Source organism: Tiliqua scincoides, chromosome 5 (genome assembly GCF_035046505.1).
Source record: "Tiliqua scincoides isolate rTilSci1 chromosome 5, rTilSci1.hap2, whole genome shotgun sequence".
In the NCBI taxonomy this organism is placed as follows: Eukaryota; Metazoa; Chordata; class Lepidosauria; order Squamata; family Scincidae; genus Tiliqua; species Tiliqua scincoides.
In genome coordinates this window covers 55,512,036-55,530,213 of record NC_089825.1, presented here as the reverse complement: position 1 = coordinate 55,530,213, position 18,178 = coordinate 55,512,036, and the positions used below count along the sequence as shown (strand labels likewise).

The 18,178-nt window shown below is 42.9% G+C and overlaps 1 protein-coding gene across 3 annotated transcripts in view; it reads left to right on the top strand.

Moving 5' to 3' along the window:
* Positions 1-18,178, top strand: part of PDE1C (phosphodiesterase 1C) — a 177,363-nt gene that overhangs the window by 153,430 nt on the left and 5,755 nt on the right. The window contains exon 16 of one of the 3 annotated variants that reach the window (XM_066628900.1): positions 7,378-7,458. The exons of the other annotated variants lie outside the window; for them this stretch is intronic. Within the exon in view, the coding sequence (XP_066484997.1) occupies positions 7,378-7,391 (14 nt within the window). The 3' untranslated portion in view covers positions 7,392-7,458. Of the gene's footprint in view, positions 1-7,377; positions 7,459-18,178 lie in introns of those variants that run through there. 3 annotated transcript variants of the gene reach the window in all.

Here is an 18,178-nt window from a genome sequence, read left to right as displayed (position 1 = left end):
AAACTTTGGAGGAGGTTGGGGGGTTGATAGCAGGTCCCCCTGCAGAACAGTAAGCTCCAGTCATGTGGGGGAGTGGTTTGCACAATGCCCAGGGTTTGGTGCCCACTGGTGTCAACAATACTGAGCTACGTAAACTAGCTAGGTGAGTTAGGTCTGCCTTGGCATGATGCCACTTGCTCTGTTCAAAACATGTTCCTGTAAATCCTAGCACTACATACAGGTCCAGCCTATTTATAAACAGATTTTTTTATACACGGATTTGACTCAACAGGAATGGCCACTGCAAATGAGAAGGAATGTGCTGATCCCTGGAGAAGGGGAAAAATGCATTCCTTTAAAATCAGTTTAAAAAACTGAACAGTCCTTTAACAATAGCCTCCTTAATGAGAGAGAGAGATGGCAGCTGGCGGACAATCCATCAATCCTTCTCTCTCCAGGCAACCCCTCCCTTCCCCCTGAGCAAGTGAAAGAAAGGCTATCACTTTGCATTGGTGAAGAGAGGGGCTGAGTGAATCGCTTTTCTTTCTAAGTGCTTGGAGGATGACTGATTGATGGACTGTCTTCTTAATGACTCTTATCTTACATCACAAAGGTCAACAAGGCTGTTTTTAAATCACCAGAGCAAAGAAACTTTGTTTTTTTAATTGATTTGCTATAGTTCGTTTTTTGCCATCCGAGTGAGTGCTTGGAAAGCAACCCACACGAATAATGAGGCTCAACCTATAGTCCCTTAGAAATGCCCAGGTCAGAAAAAATGCCAATATATTTAACAGGGTCCCAATTAATTCTAACCAACGTTCCAGCACTGATGCAGCCACAACACAGCCCCAAAGTAATGAAACAAATGTTCTCTTACCTTGAGGAGGCTTCTTTGACTGCCCCACCACAGCAGAATGCAGTCACACCTTATTGGCTTGACTGCATTGGTACTGGAAAGTTGAATAGGATTGGGCCCAAAATCCTTTCACCAATCAAATCAAGGCATTGTTATTATGATTCTTAGAATGAATGCTTTTTAAGGGGAGTATTACTTTAAATTGAATCCTCTGTAGTTTCTTAGAGTAACATTCCTCAGGAACAGAGAAAACCCGCTATGAAGTCTTGTTTGAAACAGAAGTGCAAACATTTTTGTTCTGTTTATTGAGCATTGCTCATCACCGATTCTTGATTGTCTTGCAGAATGTCTCGCTGTTGGTCAGGAAACAGGACCAAGCTCATGCTGTGAGCAGCCAGATTGAGGAGCTAAATAAACCCCCCTGGTGGAATGTTACTCATCCAGTCTGCTTAAATAGCATTGATGAATAATAACCATATGCACAAAAGTCATGTGAACTTAAGAGTAGTAGCAGGTGATCTCTTGGGGGAGGGAGCTTACTAAATACCTATCAAGTCTTCTATGGGCAGTGTGTGAATACCCTAGGAAGAAGATATTTGCCTAATTAAAGTAAGGAGGGAACAAGGGTCTGAGCTTCTCTTTCAAGCGCTGTGTTCACTTTAACAAGAGTGAATAGCACAATATACTTATTCTTATGGGGTAGTTTCTCAAGTAGGGCGTCTCCTGCTGGGTGCTCACTGCGCAAATAGAAACTTCCTCTATGAACATAAGGAACATTGCACTTGGAGAAGCAAGAGCCCCTTCCAGGAACAATATACTCCTTACATTCACAGAGGACACTTCCATTTGTGTAGTGAGCTCCTGATGGTGGAAACACTAGTTGGGGTGTCAGCCATACTCTTTATACGATAGACAGGTGGCCCATTTTTCTTTACAAAGAAGTCCAGAAACATTTATGTAGATCTAGATTTTGTTTCAAACCTGGATGAACTCCAGATGCCTGGCAAGTCCCAGCACAGACAGAAGTATGCCAAACCAATTTCTGGTAAATCTTGGCTCCTTTCCACAATGCTGGAATCCCAAACCCATCACTGAAATACAGATTACAACCAGATTTTGGCAATGTTCTTAGGCTCAACTTCAATCACATGAGTTAAGGAGTGGTTTAGGAGTACCCATGCTGCTTTAACCTTAAGGTGGTTAAGGAGTACCCGTACTCTCTTTTAACTCTGTCCTGCAATATTTCCATGAAAAAGGACAGGATTTGCAGAAACTTTATACATGATGAACTGAAGTAATGGTTCCTTCTGAGCATTGACTCTGTGTGTTCACATGTGTAAGTTCAGCAAGGGCTACAGGCCAGGCATTCAGTGCAGTTGGGTGTTTTGAGAACAATGTGTTGGACTGTCTACCATCCCTTCCGATGCAATTAGAGCAGTGTTTCTCAAACTGTGGGTCAGGATCCACTAGGTGGGTCAAACCAATTTCAGGTGGGTCCCCATTCATTTCAATATTAGACTTGATGCTACCATGGTCTGTGACTGCATTTGGGGAAATGTTACAGACCTGTACTTTTAACAAGCTACTATGTATATTCTTTGAACAATGATAATATTTGGGACTTACTCCTGGGTAAGTGTGGGTAGGATTGCAGCCTAGGATTACTAAAAATTTCCTGCTTGATGATGTCACTTCCGATCATGACATCACTTCCAGTGGGTCCTGACAGATTCTCATTCTGAAAAGTGGGCCCTGGTGCTAAATGAGTGAGAACCATTGAATTAGTGAAAGTAACTGGGAAGGGAGCTAGTATGTGCCCATAGCATGATCAGTCTTACCTATTATGATGTGAGGCCCATTTGGGCACTACAGTATTGTCCAGACGGACCCTTAAAGAATTCCAGTTATGTATGTGGAAGTAGTGGCCCTTTATTGGAATGAATGCCTTGGTACTTTGAAACACATTTATCAGTCAGACCCAGAGACTTTCTGTCCCCCCCCCAACTGCACCAGTGGAGTGTGCACAGTGCCGTAAAGCACATTGCGATGACACAGAAGTTAGTGGTGCTAGCAGGATGGTATGCACCATCCTGCTGGCACCAAATCCAGGTGGAGCTTGTGCCTAAGCAGGTAAGAGCTGCTCTGAGCAATGCAGGAAGTAGAATGGGGCAAGAGAAGGGTGAGGAGGGGGTGTAATGGGGTAGGGATGAGTGGCGACAGGGATTGAGTGGATTGGGCCCATGCAGGGTGGAATTGGCAGTGCTGGAACACACTAAGGGCGCAATCCTAGCCCCTTATGTCACTGCTTTACAGCACTGGCATAGCAGTGCCAATGGGACATGTGCTGCATCCTGCAGTTGGGTGTCACTCACGAAACCTTCCTCAAAGTAAGGGAATGTTTTTCTCTCTTACCTCAGAGCTGAATTGCTTAGGGTTAGGATTGCGCCCTAAATCATATCCCCCTTCCCAGGCCTGATCCGCCAACATGGGCCAACACAAACTTGTGCCAGTCATTTAGCAGGCGCAGGTCTGAGTTGCCCCATTGCACTGGCTAGGGCTTACTCAGCAGCAAGGGGAAGAATGTCCCCTTCCCCAAGGAGACTGTCAGCATTGCAAAAACCCATACTGACCCCACTGCATCAGTGCAGGATGGGAGTGAATAGGATTGGGCTGCCTGAGGATCAAAACTCTCTAGTTGTCAAGTTCATACTGGTAGCTACACTTTGTGCTTAATATAAATATACTTTGCTGTTTCCAACTTTTCCTATTCATCAGAGACAATAAATGTGAATTGTTGGCAATGCTCCCATCTAGTGGCAGGAATGTACACCTACAGTTCACAGACTTGATGGATGGTTCAGCGTTAACTGCTTCTTTTGTCAAAGTGTTGGGATACAAATTCCATCCTTTCAAATCTTGATGGCAATATGTAGCATCTGCGAGAGCCCCTGACTTTTAATGTTGAATGTCTCCCTGGCTACCAAAGAACATAGAATGGAGGACCAAAGAATTAATTTTTAATTGTTCACCCCATTAATGTACTGAGAGAGTTTTTCCAGTTATCTACTGTAACAATGTAACCAAGATTTTAATGCAGCATTCTACATAAATAGCATTCTGTGCAGATTTGGGTATTAATTCTATATCTTAGCAAGAGGGCTAGCACATGGGTTAGAAAGGTAGTTAAAATCATGAGCTCTGCTGATGACAAAGACAGTTCAGATCAAAGCTGCTTGTTACTGGATGGTGAGCAAATGATTAATTGCTTTTAAAATGCCCAAGTTGTTAGAAAACAGGAACAATACATGATTCCTTCTTATGCTGCAGTGTGTGTTGGCACTTACACCCATCTTATTTGGCAAAAGAACTGCTGACCAACGAAATGCTATAGTTCTAAATATAAAGAATGTTAGTGATGGGTGATCAGCCTCAGCTTGATTTGGAATTGGCTCTTGTAATTACTAGAGACATTGCGGAGACTTGCAGTGCTTCTCTGCACTATGGGGCAAGCATTATAGAATCCAATTCTTCTCCATCTCGGAGAAGAAATTTTCATGTAAAGCCCATTCCTCTCCCCTCACCATTGACGAATGATCCTCCAAACCATCTTACGCATTTACCTGAGAACTGCTGGTGTTCTAGTAAAAGCATATGGGAGAGAGGTCTCCTCCTCCCCTAGAACTTACTAGCATACCTGGGGGGATAAGAGGGTGCAAGTGTTCCCAGGTGGCATGGCTGGAGGGTGCTGCCTGGTTCTGCACTGCTCTGAAGGCTGCCGGCTGCTTCCACTTTGGGTGTCATGTCTAGAGGTGTTCTGAGGACCAGAGAGGCTGCACACCTTCAGAAGGTATTAGAAAGTTACTTCCAGTTTTTCAGAAAACTAGGAGTACCTTACTAATGCCTTTCAAGAATTTTCTGACCTTCAGAAGACTCTCAGATGTGACCAGAGGTTACCTTCAGAGGTGTTGGGCCCTAACCCACAGATTTGTTTATGTGCAGGTTTCGGGACTGTACTGGAATTGCATCTGGAATTGTACTGGACTGTACATCACTGCAATTGCTTCCGGTGGGGAGCAGTATTTCCAGGCTTGCCCCAGGGCGGCACAGGGGCCAGGACCACAACTGCGTACTATGCAGCACATAACACAAGTACATCCTGGGAAATCAAGTTTTTTCCAAGGACTGCTAATAGCACAGTTGCCCTTGGGAAAACCTCCCTCTAGCTTGCTGCTAGAGCAGTAGCAAAGGCAGCAAGCTAGAGGGAGTGAGAGGGAAGAAGTTGGTAGGGGCTGGGCATGGTAATCAATTCAGACTGGTTTCTTAATGGGCCAAATTATTTCCTACTATGGGTGGAAATTGGTTGTTTTATCTGAGACTGATTCCAACCTGAGGGATCTCACCCATCAGTAGTAACTGCAAGCTTGTTGACAAACATTCAGAGGGGAAAAAATTCCTTTCTGAGAGTTCACTCTCAATGTCAGAGCATGTGTACTGATAGAACAATTATATGCATCTTGTTATATGGTCCCTGAAAATGGTAGTTCTTAGTACAACCCATGGCAGAAAGCCACTTGGGAATTCAGCTCCCTCCCCTTCAAACACACATTCCCAGGATTAAAAGAGGTCTTTAGATATATATGGGGGATAGCAGTCACACAACTTGTTTGCAAGAAACTATTGGGAGATTTGACCCAAATAGAGAAGATTTAAATGCAACAAAGGGATACTTGGTTAGCTGGACTGGTCACATAATTCACAGCAATCAGTGAGAGCTTAATCAAGGATAGGGACTTAACAATAAAGAAAATCTGGTTGCTTACATATGAAGCAACTGATCATTGGCACCTAGTCTGTTAAATGCCCACCACATCTGTACAGAAGCTTGTTTTCCATAAACCAGGGCTATTGGATATAAGCAATTTCAGCTCATGGAAATTAACACTCCTTAGCAGTAAGCTAGGGAGCCAATAAGGGCTTAACTGCCCACTCCTATCCCACACCAGTTTATGCCATGCACCTGCACTGCCAGAATGCATGCTAGTGTGTGTGTGTGTGTGTGTGTGTGTGTGTGACTGGAGGGCCCAGGAGAGGTTTATTTATTTATCTGCAGGCTACCTGGCCACCAATTGGTCTCCTCAGATCTATGAAAAGCCTAATTAATGTGTGAACAGACCAAGTTATATGTTTGCACTGTGTTTTCTACCTGTGATTGTAATGATTATATATGTTAGAGATGAGCGAGCTAATTTAGTTCAGCTTGAAATCATTCATGAATGATCCAAACCCCCCCTCCCCCAAAACTGGAGAAAAAGTGAGTCAATTTGAGGCTCAGTAAATGCCCACATAGGCAGCTGCTCTGTCAATTTCTACTCCCAAGCAACACTCCCCCCCCTTCCTTTATTTACCACTCCAGGACAGTGGTGGGATGGCCTGTGGCAAAAGAGTGAGGAAGAGGAGCTAGTTCACTAATCACTAATGACTAATATGGTTGGCCATTATAATGTAACATCTAGTCACAATGTATTTCTTACTGTACTTGTGTGCTTTGTGGAGAAGAAAGAAACCTCTTTTCATTCCTTTAAAATGGGTCATATTGATGTTCCTTTTGGTACAATGTGTTGTAAAGACATATGCAGGAGCTAACGAGTAGCATGTAAAGAAAATCAAGTCATAGACATTTTTCAGCTAGGCAGGAAGTATTTAGAAAATTGATCAAATGAAAAATGATGCCCCAAAGAAGGCTGAAATCCAGACAGTCACATGCAGGTGCCTAAAGCATGTGCATAGATACCAAGGCTGTCTCCATTCTCACTTCCAACTGCAGCATTTCATCTTTTGTGCCAATGTAGCTCCCAAAGTGCCCTCCCTCCTTTGCAGGAGCATAACTTGCTGCTAAAAGAGAAGCCTATAATGACCCAGGCTGAAGCCTACAGACAGACATTTGAAACCCTCTCCAATGTTTGCAACCCAAGACCAAAAAGGTGTCCAATTGGATCCTCCAGTGTTTTAATTTTATTTTTACAATTTAATTTTATTTAATTTTATGTTGCTATTGCATTTAAATCCTCCCCTCTTCCACCCAGCAGCTCAGGGTGGCAGACGTTATTTCCCCACCCCTTGTTATCCTCACAACAACTCTGTGAGGTTGGTTAGGATGAGAGATTGGACTGGCCCAAGGTCACCCAGTGAGCTTGGTGGTTGATTAGGAATTAGAACCTAAGTTCCTCTGGTCAGTTTCTACCCCCTAACTATCGCACCACTCTGCCTCTCACATAAAACCAGCCACAAATTATCCTTTGTGTCCCCATGTCACTATTAGTCACACAACAAAAAAGTATTTTCTTTGTGAGGCTTTAAATGAATGACAAAGTCCCCCCCCCCCCGACTTTAACAGCAGTTTTTTAACCCAAAGACAAAAGATGACAACACAAGGAATAGCATGCTGTTAATAGACTATTTTTTTCCCTTCCCACTTTTCCTGTTTCTTGGACAATAGGGAGGAGCATTGACAACTTTCTCTCTCTCTCTTTCTTTTTTTCCAGATACAGAAGAATAAAAAAATGTAATCAAAAAGACTGCAAATTTCTTTCATCATTTTAGCTGATCTTCATTATTCTCCTTCCACAAAGACCAGTTTCTGGGGAGGGCGTTACACAGCTTTTCCAAGCCACAGCTTCTTTTTCCTGCTCTCATTGGTTACTTCGCAGTTAATGACTCTGGGGGCTTTAACTTTGGGATTTTTTTGTTCTATTTTGTTTTTGTTTTTTTAATGGAAGTGAAGAGGTTGTTTTTGTTTTTAAATGAAGGATCCCCTTAGCAAAATGACTCCTTATGGGGGGGTCTTACAAATCAAGCAAATGTGAGACCTTCTGACAGTAATACAACAAGACCCAGCTTGTGAAAAATATTCTGGGGCAGTGAAGCAGAGAACTGATGCATGTGTGGAAAGAAGTTTGAAACACTGTTGTTTCCATGAGTTATTTTAATGTACAGAAAAGAAGCATTGAATTGTCTGTCAATTTTAAGTCACAATTTAGAACATTCTTTTTTAAAAAATAAAAAAGAAATCAGGCTATTTTACAAATAAAGCAAAATGCTGCATTCCTAGACAGCTTTATAGGAGATTTTTTTAAAAAAAAATACATTCTGTATATTTCATTTTCTCAACGTTTCCTTGGCTTGTATCTTTTTCTGAGGTTCATTTGATTTTTCCTTTTGATGGGTTGGTTTTGAAGTGAGAGTGTTGCTCAAACTCTGGGCAAATTTGTTCTTTGTGTGATGTGTCCTATAAAAGAAAGGTGTTTAAAAAGGCATATCCACCATGCTTATAGTCATTTCAGCCAACCTTAAAAACACCAGTAGAGGGAGGTCAAATAAAATTGCAACCAAATCAGTTCTCCTTTTGGGGGTTCATGCAACAAACCATTTGTTGCTGGAACATCCGATAGAAGAACAGTTTTAACTTGATAACATAGACAGAGTGTGAAATAAATTCACCTAAGTTGTCTTACTAGCTTTTGTTTCATCAGGATGGGATAGCAGGAGCTTAAAAATGCATGAGAGCCCTATTGCACTTGCAGGTGATTTTACCCCAGTATTTAAGCTGTCCGTACTGGGAGAATACTGCATGGTAACACAACAGCACAGGATTGTATTACTGCAGTACCCACTACTCCCTAACTGCCCCAGAGGGAGCCTCCCTTTGCCATTGAGCCTCCCTCCTTCTATCCTTTATGTGGCAAATTCCAAGACCCAGTTAGATCTCCAGCATAATACCATTTATTCAGTTCTATTAATTGTGACCAACAGCTTGATAATATGCAAGTTGTTTTGTGAGTAAATGTAAGGTTGTTTACCTGAAATGTGGGACGTGTGAAAAGCATGCATCCATGCAGGCTTCCATGCTACTTGGTGTCTTAAAGGATTTTTTTACCCAAGCACCCGCATGCCAGAGGGACTTCACTCTGGGCCATTGATAGTGGTATACTCCTTTACCATTGATACTGTATGTAAATACTGCACACAAGAGGGGCAGTAAAGAGGCTAAGAGCAATTTGGATGAAATGCTGGGCTGCATGGAACTCTGTACAGGTGAGTGTTTTTGTTTGCTTGCTTGCGTTTTTGCATGCCCCACATCTCTTACAGGTCAACCCATATTCCACAGAAAGTATGCATAGCATTGCAAGTCTAGCTTCACAAAGTCAGTCTGGTTGAGCTGTCCTGTCTTTCCCCAAAGGAGACCTGGTCAGTGTAGTTTTACAATGGAACTGGAAATTCTTACCAAAGGAACCTCAGCACACTTACAAATAATTCATATTAAATCAATTTAAAATGTATGTATGTAGTGTAGACACACACACATTTTCACTAAGGTTCATCATGGAAAATAACCTTTCCTTACTCATGGTCAGTGCTGTTTTGGAAAGTGGGGAATGAAGAATAGAAGGAAAGAATGACTTGCTTGAAGCTTGCTCAATTCTTTCAGGATTGTAATTATCAGATGTATGAAAGATCAGAGAATTCTGTTGAAAAAACTATTTAAAATATATTTGCTTATGAGTTTGATGGAACACTAATGACTTAGGTGCTGTGTTGTCTAATCCTCTGCATGTTTACTCAGAAATAAGTTTCACTGCATTAACAGCATGGTCCTAGGCGCTTATACACAGAAGTAAGTTCCAGTGGGTTCAATAGGGCTTACCCCTAGGAAAGAGTATATAATTTACACCAGTGGATCCCAAACTGTGAGCTATGGCTCCCTGGGGAGCCACGGAAACCAGCCAGAGGAGCTGTGGAATCTTCATGAAACACCCCCCCCCCAGGTCCTATACAATGTATAGGATTGTAGCCCTAATGGGAAGCCGTGACCAATGGTCCAGTAGGTCAAGGGAGCTGCCAGTCGAAAAAATTTGGAAACCACTGGTATATACAATTGCAGCCTAAGTGTGGCTTATTCAGATGCAAACATGCAGGAGATTGCTTGTTTTTAGAAAGGATTCATTGTGGTATCCTCTTATTGATAATATGCAGAACAAGTTAAATACCACTTACTTTTCTTAGTACAGGTTCATCCTGGTATCTGTGGGGGTTCCGTTCCGGAACCCACTGCAGATACACAAAACCACAGATACTGGAACACCCCCTGCGCCTTTGGGTTGCACTCCCTGCATCTCTGGAGGTTCTTCTGAGCCCCACAGAGACTGCAAGCAGACGTGCACGGCCTCTGCAGGGCTCAGAAGAACTTCCAAAGGGCTGCAGGGGGCCCACATTCACAAATACGGGATCCATGGATACAGAGGCACCCTTGTATCTTGAACTTCCAAAAAAAAATTACATATATTTACTCAACAGCTTTGTGTGCCATCACTTTTACTTTGAGGAAAGAAATAGCATTTTGCTTGCAGTATCTCCTTTCATTCCACCTGCCCTCATCCCTTACATTTCTGGGCAAGGCTTTGAAGATATTGTATATAGATGGATAGAAGATAAAATGTTTTCCACCTGACTTCCCTACTGCTTTCTTCACTGTTGTTATCATTTCAGGTAAGGTGTTTATTTTTGCGGATTCATATCCTTCTGCTATACAAATATGCTGGGTTTACAGCACAATCCTATGTTTGATTACATGGAATATGCAACCCAATCCTGAGCTGCCCGGAGTGCAAGGCTGCTGTGGTGACTAAAATGGCTACTGCAGCATCCAGCACGCCCCAGGCAGCCACAGCCATCTCCTCGGGAGAAGGGGACTTTTGTCCCCTTCCCCCAAGTGAAGGAAGTAGTCCTGCAATGGGGCTATTCTATTCTTCGGCAGCTCTGGAGCTGCCGTAGAATGAAAAAGTTGCGTGTCGAGTCACATGGTTTGACATGAAGCTCAGGATACAGTGGAGCTGAGCTCCACTGGTCCTGCCCTGCTTCCTCCCCCCAGAATGCCTCTTCCTAGCCCTCCTTCCTGTTTGGGCGATCCTGGAGCACCAGCCTTCCAGTGGCGCTAGCCCAGTGTTGACTGGTGCTGGGGCAGATCTGGTGCTGCTACAGCCTCCTTGTCTAACTTTGAGCAAGTCATATTCTCTCTACCTCCATTTCCTGCCTGTAAATTGGAATAATACTGTGGCTCATTTCTCAGGGATAGTGTGAAGACAGACAGGACATGTTCTTGAAGGTGCAGCAGTTATTTGTGAAGCATGACTTTGTTTCCCCCCTTTACTTCTTGGGGAAGGAACACAGTTAAATTGGTTGAAGCATGTTAAGGGATAATTCTTTTTCAAACCACCCTGACTTCCTGTATTTCTTGGGTTTGTAACCCATCAGCATCCTTTCCTACTTACAACTATGGTGGTAAAAGGGAGTGTATTTCTTCCATGCGCTCACAGTTTGGATTTGGGGAAGTCACTTTTTCACAGTCTCCATTCGACACCTTTAAATGGAAATCAATGAGAAGCAGCCATGTGTCTGTGCTATGGGTGTGACTTTCTGCCATGGTTTTATTACGTAGCCTTAGGCTGCAATTCTAACCACACTTTCGTGAGAGTAAGCCCCCATTGAACAAAATAGGACTTATTTCTGAGTAGACCTGGTTAGGGTTGTGCCCTTAGTCAAGTCCACTTTCAACGTAAGTTTGTTGGCCTCTATAATATTATGATGACCTCTACATTATGGATATTTTGAGGGCAAACATGTCAAGAGTGGAAGGAGCAATATTGGTTTGGGTGTGCCTCGTTTCATTATGCTCTGTACTTCTGGTGAGGAAGAAGCAAAAGCAGAGAACAAAGCTGGAACAGCAGTGAATACGAGGTGCAGTTAAACCTTTATCTAGAGACTCACCAAGTGTGGCACTGTTTCTCCTTCAACTGGATTAAAAATAACTAATTTTTTGTACTTAAAAACACCCCATGAATCCCAAATATTCTGCAAACTCTATAAAGCATATGCTAATTTTTAATCTAGAATAATTACCAACCCATCACTTCTGTCTGCATAGATAGAAACAATGTCGAAGAAATTTGCAGTACGCACACACACCCCTGTTTAATGGTCCATTGAGTTATATCCTTCCTGTGTGTAAGATTCATACCTGTTGAGAACCATAATTGGTTTTCAGCCCCAACACTGTAACTGCTCAACCATCCCAGCTAAGTATAAATGTGTTGTGGACTAATTTTGAAAGTACATACCCTGACCAGAGGTGATTCTCTACCTTGTCTAGTTCTCTTGCAAGAACTTGTTAGAGAATAAGCCCCACTGAACCCACTGTAAAAATCTTTTCTAACTATACGTAGTATTACTGTAAGATATGTAGTAAAGCCCAATCTCTAAAACTCTGCTTACATTTATGAGTACTTCTAGTACTGGTGTCTGGTTGCTGGGGACCTGAGACAAAATTCTGCCTTGAGCTCCCCAGTAGCACTCCAATCCAACTCCCTGATGATGCAAATGGACACTTCCATTGCAACTGATACTGCATGTTCAGGGATCAGCCTGGCTGGATGGACTCTCTAAGGTGGTGGACCCTCAAAGCCAGTGTCCGACCTGACCAACACCTGACTCCGCCTCTTGATACTCCCCTTGGTACTTCCCTTTGCTACTCTCCTAGATGAAATAGTAGTAGGTATGCTTTCTTACAGACATTTTTTTTTCTCAATGGTTTGATCTCTTGCACAGAAGAGTATAGTTTTAAAAGCACTTTAGTTTTTTTTTTTAATTACGTTAATTGACAATGAATCAATTAGTGTTGAAGTGTCAGGATGAGACAGGCTGGGGTGAATTAGGTAGAACAGGCAATGAATTATTGGGCACCAGTTTTGCTTGGGGTGCACAAGCATATATAACAATATATGCCCAAGATGTGAAATATCACCAGTGGCAGTAGTTGCAGAAGACAGAAGCAGTGTCATAGCTTGAGGGGGTGGCAGGGGTGGCTCACCCCCTGGTCAGTGCTCCAGGGGTTTGGGGGGGGCTCTCCAACGGAGGGTGTGTGCTGCACTTGCCGGCTAAATGCTCAGAACTGTGAAAGCAGTGAAACTTCCTACGTACCCCTAGGTTCCATTTGGCTCCAAATCAGAGCAATTTCTGGAAGCTGGGGGGTGGGTGATGCACAGTGTCAGTGTGTCACCCTGCTCCAGACGCCAGCCAGTTCCACACTGCTGCTAGACTGAAGCTGTACCCCCAAAAATGTGACATGCAAATAGAAGAACTAAAGGGGGGGAACCACAAGAGTGCATTGTATAAGCCCATGGGGAAAGGAGGGAAAAACCTCATAACCTTTTCTTGATGTTACCCATTTCAGCATTTATCAGATCTTTAAATAGAAACAAATATGTACAGGCCTAAAATATTTATCTCTAGGCTTCTTCCTGAATCCATGAATAAAGGATGCTTTATTTCTAAAATTCAGATCTTCCTGATAGTGGAAAACAAAGAAGGCTAAAATACCTGCCTCCTGGCTTATTCAATCATTTTCAAAGACTATCCTTTTGAAACAATTCTGATCCAATAAGTTGGAGGCTCTTTGAATCCAGGAACCAGAATGGTCGTCCCCCCACAATTTGGTAGAGAAGAAAAATGGGTGCTTTGTTAGAAAATAAAGGCATTAGACCTTCCTGGCACTTAGAAATATCCCCATGAAGCAAAATAACAGTGGAACACAATATTTGATTTCTGTAGCTCCTAGTTTTATTGCTGTTCCTGCCTCAGTAGAACAATTTGTGCAGTACCTTCTGCATCTCTCTGTTTGGTCTTTATCAGATTCCTGAAACTGTCTTTTACAAGAACTGCATAGCACCATATCCTGCTGTGCTGAATCAATGCTTACACATAGTAAAAAAAAAAAAAATTGAGTAAGTCAGTAGCTATTTAATATTTTAGATATAAGCCAACACTTTAGGAGTTTGGTCCCATATTCCTAATATGTGGGAACCAGCAACACAGCTTTTTGCTGACCAACCAGGTAGGACTTCTTTCTACAGTTTATGATTTCATTTTTTGCCATTCCCTTTAATGCAGAGAGATACGGTTTTGTTTGAAGTTGGTTTGTGGGATTTCCAAAAGGTTCTAACAAAGCAGGGCCCAATCCTATCCGACATTCCAGCACTGATGCAGTCATGCCAATGGGATGTGTGCTGCATCCTGCAATGAGGAAGCAATCACAGAGGTCTCCTCAAGGTAAGGGAATGTTTGTTCCCTTTGGGGCTGCATCAATGCTGGAAAGTTGGATAGGATTGGACCCTCATTCCATAGCCAGATTAATTTGGTGTGTTCTGTTTTAACCCTCATGGCCTGTGATCCTTTCAGCCTGTGGCAGTGGTGTCACTAGGGTTTTTGTCAGCTGCTGCGGGGGGGGGGGGTCAGCACCTTACCCCCATGATGGACCTCTTCCTGTATCAGACACACAGACCAAATGCAGAGCAATCACTAGGGTTGGTGTCACTCCCATTAACTTGATTTATTTTAATGTATAACAGTACAGGTTACCCAACCAATCGGTAACCAACAAAAAACCAGTGGCCAAAATGATAACACCCACACAGCTGAGTAAGAGTTATAGTATTAGCTTTGCTCCATGGAAATGAGAGCTGACTCATACTAACACCTTATTGGTTCCCTGCTGTGTTGTAATAACACCTCATTGACTCTCAGAACAATCAGTCTCATTGGTCAGTTTTGAGTTAAGAAAATCCACTTTTTGTTACATAAGGCAGTTATGTTTTCCTTTTATAGTTATTTAATAGAACACAGGTGTTTCAATGCAGGTTGTTTCATTACATTCTGCATTAAATTACCCATTGAATGATATATAACATGATGATAATATTCAAAAATACCAGGATTTTCACAATTTTGGCCAGTAGGACTGTATATAGGTAACTACTGAATCTAAGTGTAGCCATTTTCTATTGACTGATTATTAGAGGTAGAATGAAGTGAGCCGTTCCTTTTCTTTTTGCCTGGATTATATTTTTATACTGTTTTATATGCAATTTTTTTAAAAAGCACTTTCCTATTTTTATTTGTAGAATTCTAATTCGGTCTCATCTGAATACTTTGGTCATTTGCAGAGCCAATGTTCTTTCATGCTTCTCTCTTGCTTGGTCTCGGTCTCGGTCTCTCTCTCTCTCTCTCTCTCTCTCTCTCTCTCTCTCTCTTCTGTTGTCTCCTCCCTGGTTTTGTAGATGATGTTGAGGAAGGTCATTGTATTTTGCCAGATAGGAGATGAATGTACCCTTAGGCTCCCTTAAGCCCAGTGTTTTGAATGAAAACTCACAGAACCTTGCATCCCTCCCCTTTTAGTGACACAAAGAATCCCTGTTAGACTGGAGCAAATGTGTAAAATGTGAATGGTGATGCACACTGAGCAATTGGCAATCCACAGTAGTGGTCCTTCCAGCTACTAGTGCTTAGGGTTTGCTTTCTCTTTAAGTGATGCCTCCTCTCTTGGCATGACATTAGATAAGTAGACATTTGGAAAAAGAACACAAAATAATGTGGTTGCTGTACTCAGAAGAAAGACTGTCAGTTGTGTTCTGACCTGCTTTGCTTTGGTTTGATCACATTGCTCTAAGATGACACTAATTTAAAATAAGTTCCGGTGAACCTATTAAGTTTATTGGTTTGAGAGGTAAAAATTAACCAAATCTAAGCACTTTTGTCTTGTAAAATATTTCACTTTCCTAAGTTAGCATCATGCAGGAATCGAAATGCATGATTTAGGGTTTTGTCGTGTTAGCCAGAATTTGTGATGGCAATATTTCTATAGAACTGAGTTAAGGGCTGCTTCAACACATTATGCCAAAGCACACCTGTGTTTGCCACTGAGTGGACACAGGAAGTTGAGGGCCAAACTAGGAAGCTGAGGGCCAAACTAGGCATGATGTCATGCTCATGTTTTCAATTCCCATAAATTTTTTTGGCCTAAATATAGGGGTGCCTACAATGGCGGAAGGGGGTGTGTGACCCTATGCACCATTTGACCCATCATGAATCTCTCCCCACAACAGGAGGGATATTTTGGAATGGGCTGCAGTGACGGGGCAAAAGGTTGGATCACCTCCTGCTGTGCTTTAGATCTGGACTGAATAGCTGGGGGCAAGGGCACTGTGGCTTGGTGGGGGAGGGACTGAGATTTTCAAACATGGAGCCCATTTGCTACATCTAGTGTGGCCCTAGATGAGACACATGTTTGCAAACACACACAATCACAATTAGATATATACACAAAACATTTAATATAACAGTTGGAGAGGCCTCAGAAAACAGTGCAAATCCATCCCCCCACAGCCACTTTCCAAAGAAGTGAGTTTTTGTCTTGGTGGGTGGGATGGTTATGTGTCCATTGCACTGTCCAATTGGAAAAGCTCTAATTCATTGCTAAAGCAAGTAGGGACGCTCAGGCGTGTTCTGATTGAGTGAAACATTCTAGGGGTCCAATCCTACCCAATTTTCCAGTACCAATGCAGCTGCAATGGAGCCCAGAGGTAACAAACATTCTCTTGCTTTGAGGAGGCCTTTGTGACTGCACCCCCTGCGCCCCACAGGATGCAGAACAAGCCCCATTGGTACAACTGCATCAGTGCTGGAATGCTGGAGAGGATTGGGCCCTGAGTTTGTTACAACTTAGGATGCATGAATGATTGTGAACTTGCACTGCTGAATATCCTCAACTGTTCTGAGAATTAATTTAAAGAAAATGTATTGAAGGTAATTGGGGGGAGAAGAGGCATGTCATCTCTCAATGTACAAAACAATTTTTCAGCATTTCACTTTTTCTGTAAATGAGTTCCTGTTTGTTCATCCTATTACCAAATAAAAGCAATGAGATCTCCACTGGGTTTGTGAAGTCCAGTTCTCTGCAAAGACGGCATCGTTCATTGAATAGAATAATGGAGCTGATTAATTGTCATCACTATTACTGAGTATTACATCCACTCAGAGAGAGGCGTGCACTTCTTCCTGGCCATGAGGGTTGAGACTGAAGGCCCCTTCCGTCCTTCCCTTTAGCAATGTTGGAACTGCTTCAGTGTGGGACAAAAGCATGCTGCTCCTTCTCTTTGCTGCTTGATGATATCGGAGCTCTGAGGCTGCATGAAAGAAGCCCATGACGCAGCTCCTGCATTGCAGACGTTAACTCAGACCCACTTCGCTTCTCCACTTTAAATGAAAAAATGAGTTCATTAGAATTTCAAGCTGACTGTATGCTCTTCTTCAGAGGTGTCCCTGGGGTGGGTGCTACCCAGTGTGGCACTTAACTGGAGAAGCTTAGCATTCTGCAAGTTCAGGGGTAATGTAATTAAGTAATCGCATCACTCCTGACCTTCTGAGCTATCACATTGCTTTAAATGAGAAAAGCCTGCCTCCAGCCCACCGCCATTAAGCAAACTTTGACCTGCTCCAGACCCAGTTGCTTCATGATCTCAATGGTGTGTGGCATAAACTCGATCATCAGCAAGAGTGCAAGGCAGCTAGGCCCTTAAGGAGCCAAAGATTGCTAAACAAGGACTTAGGTGGTGTGGTGTCACTCCACCTGAGGGTGACATCTAGTGCAGCCTGGACCTTTGCACTATTGTGACGCCATTGCTCTTCTGTAGGAAAGAGATGGAGGGTGTGTTTTTAATTTAGTCAATGTATACCCAATACTTTTAATGTTTACATTCTCAGGGCAATTTACACACTTGCAGAGAAGCAAGTGGGACAGAGCTCCATGGCTTTGCCCATAAGATTCATCATTGCAATGCACACTTCTCTCTATGTTCCAATAGCTGAAATGTGGTTTATGATTCAAGAGCGGTAAGACCAGCCTTATCACTCTAGTTGTTCCCCAAGTACCACAGATCAGATTTTCTTAACCCCTCCCCCCTGTTCTTGGATTCACTAAAGCTGTGAAAGCATCCAGCAATGCAGACAGTAGTGCAGTTGTTTAACTGATTGCATAAGACCATAAGGTGAACTGAAAAAAGTCACTCAGGCCCAAATCCTTACCAACTTTCCAGCACTGGCACAGCGGTGCCAATGGGACGTGTGCTGCATCCTGCAGTTGGGTGGCACTCACAGAGGCCTCCTCAGAGTAAGGGAATGTTGTTCCCTTACCTCGGAACTTCATTGCCCTTATGTCGGTGCTGGAAAGTGGTTATGGTTGCGCCCTCAGTTTTGTGTACTGCATTCCTGTGCAGATGTTAGCAGAGCCAGCTGAATCTATTGGACTGCCTAAGGCAGGTGAGAGCCACTTCATGGGCATGGAGAGAGGCATCCCCTTCCTTTCCTCAACTAGGAGTGTGGTGCACAGCCTTCCTCTTTCATGCTGCTTCTGTTTTGAATGAATAGAAGTAGTTCATGCTGGAAGAAGCAATGTGGAGC